This window comes from Poecile atricapillus, chromosome Z, assembly GCF_030490865.1.
Source record: "Poecile atricapillus isolate bPoeAtr1 chromosome Z, bPoeAtr1.hap1, whole genome shotgun sequence".
NCBI classification, from domain to species: domain Eukaryota; kingdom Metazoa; phylum Chordata; class Aves; order Passeriformes; family Paridae; genus Poecile; species Poecile atricapillus.
The window spans coordinates 137,119,182-137,129,666 of NC_081289.1; the positions used below are offsets into that span (position 1 = coordinate 137,119,182).

A 10,485-nucleotide genomic window follows, 5' to 3' on the forward strand; every position below is an offset into this window, starting at 1 on the left:
TTGTGTCAGGGGAGGTTTAGGTTGAATTGTGATCCAGGACTCTCGAGGTTTAGGAAAATGCGCTTCTCCGAGAGAGTGATCGGGCACTGGAACAGGCTCCCCAGGCTAGGGGTCACAGCTACAAGCCTGCCGGAGTTCAAGAAAAGTGTGGACAGCACACACGGTGTGGTTTTTATGGGGTCCTGCGTGGAGCCAGGGGTTGGATTCGGTGACCTGATGGGTCCCTTCCAACTCGGGTTATTCTGTAGCGGATTCTGTGACTGGTGGCTTCGCCGTGCGCCGAGGTTTGTCCCTCCGCGGCTTCCCCCTTCCCCGCGCGTGCCCCCTCGGCCCCGCGCTTCCCTGTTGCCGTGGTGACGGCCGTTCCCGCCAATCGGCGGCGAGGGCGGGAAAGCGGCGGCGGCCGATGGCGGCGGCCATGAAGCGGCGGCGTGGGACGGAGCCGGAGCCGGGGCCGGAGCCGGGGCTGGGGCCGGAGCGAGAGCGGAGCTGCCTGCGAGCCTGGGCTGCTCACAGCCGGGCGCTGGTCGGGCGATGGATGGTGCGGCACGTCCTTTTCCTTTCCCCCCCGTCCCTTCCCCGAGTCACCGGGCTGCCGCCGGTGCCGCTCCCCAGCCGGGCCGGCGGTAAGTGCGTCCCTTGCAGACGGCGCGGTGCGGCGGAGAGGCGCGGCAGGTGCGGCGGCAGCAGCGAGACGAGTTCCGGGAGCTGCTCCTGAGCATTCGCGGTGAGTGGCGGCAGCCGCGCCCCGCCTTCACCTCCCACTGCAGTCCCGGGCCTGAAGCGTGTGGGCGTGGAAGCGCCGGCTCCCTGACACCTCTGTTTACCGGGATGCAGCTCCGGGATCCCGGTGCTGGAAAAAAAACGCGTGAAGGGGCGGGGTGAAACGGTTCCCACTGCCCAGTGCTGAACGGCGCCTGCAAAGGAGTTAATCACAGAATCATCAGGGTTGAAAGGGGTCTCTGAAGATCAGATCACCCAGTCCAACCCCTCTGCCAAGGCAGGGCCACCTGGAGCAGGTGACACAGGAACACATCCAGGTGAGGTTTGAATGCCTCTGGAGAGGAGGCTCCAGGACTCTCCTGAGCATCTGTTGCGGTGCTCTGCCACCCTCAGTGTAAAGAAGTTCTTCCTTAAGTTGAGGCGGAGCTTCTTGTGTTTTAGCTTATGAATATTGCTCCTCTGGTTGTAGCTCCAGTATCCCTGGATAGCACCTACAAGCTAGGGTGAAATGGTCCCTGTTGCCCTATGCTCATCTGGGCCAGCAAAAGAGTTACTGTCCAGGTCCATACTTCACCTTAACTTGCTGGGCAGAGCCTTGGGATTTCTGTAAAAAATAAAAATGAGGCAACCTTTTCCGTGGGAAGTGAGGGAAGAGGCTCCCTGACACAGCTGTGACGAAGAGAAAGCCTGATGTGAGGCAGCCTTATTTCCAGTTTTCTCAGCTCCTCAGTGCAAGAGAGACACTGAGCTCCTGGAGAGGGTCCAGCAGAGGGAAATAAGGAATATTAGGGAACTGGAACAGCCTTCTTGCAAGGAATGCCTAAGTGATCTGCACATGTTCAATCTGGAGCAGAGGTGACTGAGAGGGGACCTCATCAGTGTCTGTCAGTGCCTGCAGGGAGGGGTCAGAGGATGGACCAGGCTCTGCTCAGTGGTGCCCAGCACTGGTACATGAAGCAATGGGCAGAAGCTGATGCACAGGAAGTTCCACCTAAACATGAAGAATAATTTTACCCTGATGACTGCACATCAGAACAAATTTCCAAGAGAGGTTGAGGAGTCTTCCTCCCTGGGGATACTCAAAAACAATCTGGATGCAGTCCTGTGCCATGTGCTTTAAGATGGCCATATTTGAGCAGGGAGGTTGGATCAGATGAGCCACTCTGGTCCTTTCCAGCCTTACCCATTCTGTGCTAAGGAGAGAAACACAGTGTGTGCACAGTAGGTGGATACCTACTGGAACAGATTGGGCTGTGATGCTCTTCTGGGAGAGCTGAAAGGCCCAGCTGCTAGAGGACTGCAGCATTTGGATAGCTGGGGAATGGATGTCTAAACGAGTGTTGGCATCTGGAGTGCTGTCTCCTGCTGTCTATCTGGGCACTGCAGCTCCCAAGTGGCTACATCACAACACAATCACTAAAAACTTCTTGCCAAGCGGCTTTTCTTGTTGCTAAGCCAGGTGTTGCCATCTGAGCAAGGACGGCTGTTTATTCTTAGCCAGATAAATTTCTTGTTCTGTGCCCACAGGGCTGCCGGCTGCCCTCCCTGCCCTGCCTCTGGAACTCACTGTCCTTTACAACTCCCTGCTTTTCACTGTGGGAGCATCTGACTCTGCCATCAAAGGAGAAGCAGAAGGAATACGCCAGGGGCTCCTCAGGGGTAAGGATGTGGTTCTTTGTGTGGGGAGTTCTTGGGGTGAGGAGAGCATTCTCTGTGCTCTGGAGATACTTGGTGACTGGCTGGAGGTGTGGGAACTGTGAGCAAACAGTCCTGGCTCTGTCAGGGAAGGCCAGAGATTGGGGAAACTGAACAGACACGCCTGGCTCCACCTGGAAACTGGGCAGGCACATCTGGCTGTGCTTGGAAAAGCTGGAGATGGGGGGAACTGTGAGCAGACATCCAGGCTCTGCCTGTAAGGGCTGGAGGTGGAGTGGCATGTGGCCAGGGACAATGTGCAGCTGTCTGCCTTCTCTTGCCTGCAGGGATGGGCTGGAGGTTTCAAGGGAAACAAGAGTTTCTAATGTTTTAACTTTTAAGGTGCCAAGTCTCTAGCAAAGTCTTAGTGACAGTAGAAAATTATTGTTTTCTTTAATTATGGTGTGCTGTCTTCAAAGAAAACTCACTGAAACAAGCTGCAGTTCAGAGGTGGATCTGCAGTGTTGGCACATGCTTACCTGAGGGCAAGTGACTTCAAGAGGGCTCAGTAGAGCTGGAGTCTATGTCTGAGTTGTGCTGTGTGTTTTCTCCTGAGTGTGCTGCTGTCAGTTCCACTCTTTTAGAGCTTGTTTTCCATTGTGCTGAGGCCAGGCCAGCCCTGCAACCCCATTCCTTCCATTGCTATGAGGAGCCTGTGCTTGCTTGAGGCTTTCTCTCCCTCTTGCATCCAGGGCATCTGTTACAGGGCACCAACTCATTGTCTCACAGCTCTAGATCTTTTTGCTTGGGTTTATTTTTCAGTTCTGGAGGCTTGTGGGGCCTGTGGACAGGATCTTGGCACAGAGGAGCTGTGGGAAAAGGTGCTGCAGGAGGTAACCATGGAGGAGCTGCAGGCACCTCTGCACCGCCTCGGGGCCCTGCAAGCAGCCTGGTGGCTGGCAGCCAGCCAGCTGAGAAGTGTTGCTGGCCTCTTCCATCTCCTGAGCACTGCTGAGGTAACGGGGCACAGGCAGATGCCAGCAGAGCTGGCATAAATACCGTGTTTGTCATAAAACTCACTCTGCAGAATGTTGTTGTGGCACTTGGACAGCTGAAACCATCAGTGCTGTCCAGTCAGTCAATCTTCCCCCTGGCAGCTCAGCATAGCCTAATGGCCCTGAGAGAGTTAATGGTTCCCAGAATATTCTGCCTGTGTGGGCCATGGACCTCTGTGTGTCTGACAGAAGACTTGGGCAGGCTGGAAGAGGGCTGCAGATGGACTTGCAGACTCTATAGGCAACAGCAGTGGGATGCAGAACCTTCCCTGCTGATCAGAGGGCTGGTGGTGGGTCCCATCTTTCTGAACAAACTCCAACAGCCATCTGTTGGATGCCTGGAGGCCCTGGAGGTGCACCCCACCCTGAGGTGGGGAGGTGATGCCCCAGGCCAGGCAGGAGTCACCGCAGTAAGGGGGTTGTAGCTGAAGTGGACAGATGGTAGGACATTGCTCCCCAGTTTGCTCCCACTGCAGGGAGCTGTGTTGAGTGGTTTGGTGGGACCTGTATCTCTGTGCCCTTGGACCATTGTTTCCTGCTTCCCTTCAGCATTCCCTGCTCTCTCTCCTCTGTGCCTTCACAGGACCCGGAAAGAGCTCACTGCAGTGAGGGGCAGAATGAACTCCTCTCCATGATCAAGGCATGGCAGGTCCCTCCTGAGGAGACCTCCCTACCCCTTGTACAAAGTGCCAAGGACTTGAAGGAGATCCTCTGGACCGCAACAGCCTTCCTGCAAGGTTTGTGGCAGCAGGTACTCATGCCAGCACAGCCTCCTGCTGCTCTGTCCCAGCACCACTTTCCCTGCCCTTATCAAGGTTTCTCTTCCCAAGCAAACTGACCCTTGGGGTTTTTTGCACTGTGCCTTTGGAAGTGGGTCTGGGTTGAGTCTCTTGAGTCTCAGCCTTTACATTCCTTATTCAAAAAGCTTCCAAGCTTTTCCCCAGCTTGTCCTTTCTCTGCACTATCACAGGGCTCCTCTGCTGTCTGTGACTTTAGGGGAGGTGTCTGGGCCCTGCAGTGACCGTAAAGCAGAAGGCTGGCAGGGGATTTATGAAGATTTTCCATTCTTCTGTCTATATTCTGAAACCTGCCTTGTTGTAAGCACATTGTTCCTGTCAGATTATGGTGCTCCAAGAGCCACACAAAGCTGTTGTGAGGCTTTGTAGCTTGGTGTCACAGCAGGCAATGGATCTTCTCTGGCTGCTGTGTTCTGTCCTGCCCTGTTTTCTGTCCTTTACTGTTTTTACAACCCCAGCAGCCTTGGGTACAGCCAGCACTGCCTTGCTGTGCTTGGGCTCATACAGGGCCTTCCTGCCAGGAGGCAGGGCAGGACCTCTGGCCCACAGAGCTGGAGCCAAAATATTCAAGGGTGGCACCAGCACTCCCAGCAGGCAGGTGGCAGATGTGAGTATGGTGCTGCTATGTGAGAGCAGGCTCAGAGGGGAGCCTGAAAAGAAGACTGAAGGAAAAGCAAATAACTAGTTGTGGTAAATATAAATTAATTGATATCTCAAAGCATCCTGCTGGGAAATGACCCAGATGTTCTGGAAAAATTCTAAGGTTCTGTGTGTGCTTTCCTATCTGCACTGCTGTCATTGGGAATGAATGTGGAGGTGAACCTTCCCAGCACATACCCCTGTCCTTGTTCTGGGCCAAAGGAAGCACCTTGGGCTTGGAAGCTTCTTTCTACTGGACACTTCCACTGAGTGGCTTGTTCTCTTGCAAAACCATTAAAGCAAAGATGGCAGTTTGGCACTATCATGCTGTGCATCGCTGGGTTTGGAGGGGATCAGGCAAGTCCCTATGGCACTGGGAAGAAAAGGGCACCACACTTATTTGGGGCCAGGTGGGACAGGAAGGTGAGCCAAGATATTGGGTCTGTCCTAGGGCTGCAGGAGCTGGAGGCTGGGAACTTCTCCACTGCCCTTTCCCTCCTTCAGGAAGCTGCTGGAGGATTCTGCTCCAAGAAGATACTGGCACAGATCTACACCTGTCTTGGCTGCTGTGCTCAGCGAATGGTAATGACAGCAGAGAGGAGAAAGGCAGCTGTGGGGTGGGGAGGCTCAGGCTGATGTCCACAGTGCCTCTGTGTGGTCCAAAGCCTCTGCAGGGTGGGAAGGCCTTAAGCAGAAATTGCCCTTGCGGCCTAAGCCTTCTTGGACAGGCTGCAAAATCCATGCAAAGATTTTGGCTGATTGAAAAGTGTTGCTGCAGAAAGAGAAGTTCAAAGACCAACCTGAGGAGGGCTGCCTTTGGCTAAAGTGCTGCCCTGCTTAGTGGGGATCTCCTGGGGAAGCAGAGCAAGAATCTGGATCCCACCAAACAATAAAGACATCAGCCAGATATCCTTTCAATATGTATGTCTTCCCACCTACCCAGGGCAAGCCTCAGACGGCCCTTCAGCACCTGAAACGGGCCCTCCAGGTAGATTTCCAGTGCCTTCCTGCCCTGTCCCACGTGGCAGCAGTGTACCATGAACTGGGAGAGACCAATGCGGAGCTGCAGGCCCTGGCCCTGCTCTACAAGGTTTGTCTGGTTCCTGTAGTTCTGGGACGAGTTTTGCCCTGCACAGAGTTTCAAGCAGGCTTCTTCCTTCTGGGAGGCTGCTTGACCCTGGAAGGGGTCCCCAAAATAGCATGGTGCTGCCTTCAGCAAGTGGCCGGGAAGGAGTCCAGCAATATCTGAAATTCCTGCTCAGCACCATGTTTGGATGTGGCAAGACTTTGGGTCCTAGTTCATGTTTGTGGTGGATTGGGGGTTTATATTCTCAGGTCAGAAAGTACCAATCTCTTAGTAAAGTATGTAATAGTAAAGAGGCCTTTAAGGGCAGATTTTGGCTGCAGTGTGGCAGTGTGCATTCACCTGCCTGGGGTAGTAGGTCATAGCAGTAGACCCTGAATTACCTCTTCAGCTGTTTGAAAACTGTCAGATACATACAGAGAGGGGAGGGAACTCTCTCCTTACAAATGGTCTAACTAGGTCTGTGGCTGCAATGGGAGATGGTGTTCCAGGCAGCTCAAAGCACCTTGAACTAAAAACCTGAGGGGATCTGGGTGATCTTGAAGATCTCCTGGTGCCATGTGGAAATCAGAAGTCTGCCTGGCCCTGTGTAATCCTAATGGCTCTTGCTGGAAATGGCTGTGAGAATAATGTAGCTGTGCTTGTGAAGTGCACCACTTCTGCTCGCCTGGGTGCATCTGCAGATATCAGAAGCAACAAAAGATTGCAGCTGCTTGAGACTTGACCATTTTCTGTTCTTGTTTCACAGGCTCTGGGAAAAAACCCTCCAGCAGCTGCTTCCTCTAGTCCCTGTCTCCTAATGCGAACGGAGCTGCTTGTCCACACGCCAGTACTCACTTCTCTCCTTCGCCAGCACCACCCCTCTGAAGTGAAGTACCTTCTGGCACAGCGGTGTCTCCAGGATGGGAGGTAACAGTACCTCTGGTCTGCTTGTAACCTGCTGCTTGTTTGGGTTCTGCAGTTTTCCTTGTGCTCCTGGAAATGGCCCAGTTCAGTACTGCTGTCATAGGTGTGCTCAGATCATTGAGATTGTGAACAGGGCGAGTGTAGTGCAGAGGGAAAGACTGCGGGCTGCCAATCCAGGTTTCACCTGGCTGATGGCTCTTCTCTTTCCACCACATGTCATGTTCCTGTTGCAGGGTGGCTGATGCAGTGGAACATTACCTGGATTTTCTGTCTCTCCTTCAGGAGGGGCTGCAGCAGCAGGTAGGTGTCCTGGTGAAGAGCTCCCTTGGTGACTTGGAGGATGAGGGTTGGAGGGATCCAAACCCAGTCCCAAGGGCTGGGCCCAGGCATCAGCCCTGGACTCCAGACTTCAGAGTCTAGTTTAAGATGTGAAGGAAATGAGGTGGGGGCTGGCACCCCCAATCTGTGGCATGTCTGCCTTTGGATTCACATCAGAGAGCACTCACCACTGCTGTTTGGAGGCACAGCTTCCCCTTCCCTGTGGGGAGCAGCTGTCAGTCTGATTTTGGATTTCACTTTCAGAGTAGGGATCTGATGCCTTGACTTTGCTGACCTGTGAGTGCTTCCCATTTTCTGCCTGTCCCACCAGGCTCCAGTGACTGTGGGAGAGGACTTGAGCTTTGTTTGGCAGCAGCTCCACGTTCCCAGTTTGCAAAGAGTCATTCTGCTTGGCTGAGAACTCTGCAGTTCTGCAGCACTGATGTCACTTTTGCTCCCCAGGTGCCCCTGGATGGTAGTTCAGCTCTGCCCAGGATCCCAGAGGTGTTCCTGGAAGCAGCGTCTGCCTTGGAGCAGGCTGGGAGGCACCAGGATGCCATAACTGTGTGTGAGGAGGTCATCAGACGGACAACTGACCACATTCCACGTGTGTTACGAGTGGAGGAGAGTCTGCAGCAGCCAGAGTGCTCATTGCCAGGGGCAGAACTGGCAGGTGCACTCCTGTCCCAGAAGGAGAGCCTGTGCTGCCTTGCCTGGAGAGCAGCTGGATACCTGCTCCAGGGCTGGGCATGGGCCAAACTAGGCGAGAGCAAGGAAGCTATAACACAGTTCAGCAGGTGATAAACCCTTGCTGGGAGGAGGGGCCTCCCCAGCAGGCAGCAATGGATGGTGGGGCCAGGGCAGGACACAGCATGGCACTGGGGCTACCCTGACAACTTGACACGCCTGACAGCCCAGGATTGACTCCAAAATTCCTCTGGCTTCCCACCCACAGGTGCCTCAATGATCTCCTGCGTGTCCAGCTTCATGGATCTGGCATCAAACAGGCAGGTAGGACACTGCACTGGGACCTGTGTGGGGCCTCAGCTGTGTTGGGATCTGTGTCCTTGGCAGCAGCAGGTACAGGGGCAAGGTGGTGGGCTCAGCATCTCTCTGGCAAGAGGCAGTTGTCCCAGGGTGTAAGGTTCTGGGCCATGCTGAAACCTCTGAAGAGACTGGTTTTTTTGGTGCAGAGTTTCACCTTGGCTCTGCCTCCTTCTTCACTGTCTAGTTAGTAGTTAAATGGGCTGTGAACTGGGAAGCTTCTCCAACCCAGTTTTTGGGGAAAAGGTACATGCCAGTGGTGCAGAGGTCAGGCTGCTGCTGAGGTCACTGCTCACCACAGCCATGTATCATTCTGGACTCTTGACATTCTTCACTCTCTCTGATGCCTCCTGACCTCTCCCAGCCTGGCAGAGAGGCTGAGCTTTGCCATCTGTCTCTGGAGCTGGAAGATGAGTAGCCCAAGTAAATACTTGGCCAGTCCTGACAGCTAACCTGGCTCAGCCTGCTGGTAACAAGGGAGAGAACATCTGGAGGATACTGTCTTCAGGTGTGTGTGTCTTCCTTTGACAGAGACTCTCCCTCCAGAAGTGGAGATGCTCAAGAAAATCAGGTTGCTCTCTCTTGTTGGGCGAGGTACACAGTTCCTGGAGCTGGGGAGGCACAAAGAAGCCCTGTTGGATTTCCAGCACAGTTTGCAGATCTCACCAGGTAAGAGGCTCATTTTGGTGAGGAACACAAGGGATTTCCACAAATTTATCCTGGGCTGCTTTGCTGTCTTCAGCAGGAAGTTCTTACGTTTATTCTGCATTTATTCAGGTGTCCAAGACAACAGTAGGGCCAATAGTAATGTTGCATACTGCAGATACTTCTGTGGGGCCTGGTCTGCCATGGAGAAACAGACCCAAAAAATTATTGTCAGAACCCTGACACCAACCTGTGCCCTCAAATAGCTTGGAAATTTCCTACTTTGACCCCAGCCTGGTACAGCCAGCTTTATCCCAGACAAGTCCAGAACAGAGGAGTGGAGTTGTGCTTCACCTGAGGAAGCAGTATGTCCATGCCTGGCCATGCAGAGGCCTGCAAAGGGAGCATTCCTTTGTGTCTTGAGCTCAGCAAAGGCGTGGCTAGTGCTGCTCACAGGGCTCCTCTCTCCTGTTCAGTGCTGTGACATGCTGAAAAGGTGTGAGCTTCACCAGGATTTGTCAGACCTGCTGGTCCCGGTTCTCCCCATGGCTTCCTCCCTTTGGGGGTGCGGATGTGCCTGCAAGGAAAACCCCAGTCTGTGTCCAAACAGAGGTGTGGCAGGCTGTGCCACAGGGCTGATGCCATCTGCCTTGGCTGCCAGCCCTGGGGTTAATTAGAGCCTGTGACACAGCCAGGATGGCCTCATCCCCATTATACCACCTCTCCTTACACTCACTGCCCTCGTCTGGCTTCTGAGTTTCTTTTGTAATACCCTGCAACCCACAGCAGTGCTGAGGACTTGCTCCTTCTCTGATAAGGGCTGATCCTTCTTCCTGTCTTGCAGGTGACCCAGGTGCTGCCTCCTACTTGGTGCAGGCCTTGTGGAAGCTGAACCGAAAGGAGGAGGCAGCTGCTCAGTGGCAGAAGTTCTCCCAGAGCTCCTCTGGAAAGGATGGGCAGCAGCAAGGGCAGGGAAGGTATGTAGAGGGATGGGTGAGATCTCATGTCCAGCAATGCAAACTGTCAGGCTGTGAGGGAAGTTTAGGTGTCCAAGGAGCTTCCCCTGATGACTGCTCAGACAGGCCACAGGCTGTGGGACTCCCTGGGGTACAGAAGAGCTGTCATGGAGCCAAATGGGGAGGGCAGAGGCTGCAGGTAGAGCAGGGGGACCTGCAGAACAAATGTCTTAGGGCATGGCAAAGGAATGCTGCAGTCCCCATTGCTGCCATGTTCCCTTCTCTTTCAGGCCCCTCCCTTTGTACCTGGTTTCATGTCTGGAGCAGGCGATGTTCCCTCACAGTGAACCTCTTGCCAGAAGCATACAGGATTACCTCAAGGAAGCAGCCCAGGACACCTCAAGCTGACCTGGTCATGCCCACCATATCCATCTGCTTGGGTCTCCCTGCACTTGGCTGGCACAAGGCCTTTAAGGACTCTTTCAAGACTCTGAATTACTCTGTGATGAAGCTGGATTCCCAGAGGACTGAAACGGAATAGATCTCCTTTCATAATAAAAAACTCAGCTCTGCTTAGCTTTGGGTTTTTCCATGCTCTTTTTCCAGTGAAATATTGCAGTTGTGGCCTTGACACTGCCTCCAGCTACTGAGAGCCCATGGGCTGTGTGCCCTGGGTGTGTAAG

At 53.9% G+C, this 10,485-nt stretch overlaps 1 protein-coding gene across 1 annotated transcript; it reads left to right on the plus strand.

Moving 5' to 3' along the window:
* The first annotated feature begins 408 nt into the window (after nucleotides 1-408).
* FANCG (FA complementation group G) lies at nucleotides 409-10,361 on the plus strand. Its single transcript, XM_058826260.1, has 14 exons — nucleotides 409-541; nucleotides 646-727; nucleotides 2,251-2,382; nucleotides 3,181-3,374; nucleotides 3,997-4,150; nucleotides 5,301-5,431; nucleotides 5,793-5,939; nucleotides 6,682-6,842; nucleotides 7,073-7,139; nucleotides 7,620-7,954; nucleotides 8,113-8,168; nucleotides 8,733-8,870; nucleotides 9,691-9,823; nucleotides 10,093-10,361. Exons 1-14 carry the CDS (start codon nucleotides 419-421, stop codon nucleotides 10,208-10,210), a joined length of 1,971 nt encoding a protein of 656 aa, XP_058682243.1. The 5' UTR covers nucleotides 409-418; the 3' UTR covers nucleotides 10,211-10,361.
* Nucleotides 10,362-10,485: the final 124 nt, after the last annotated feature.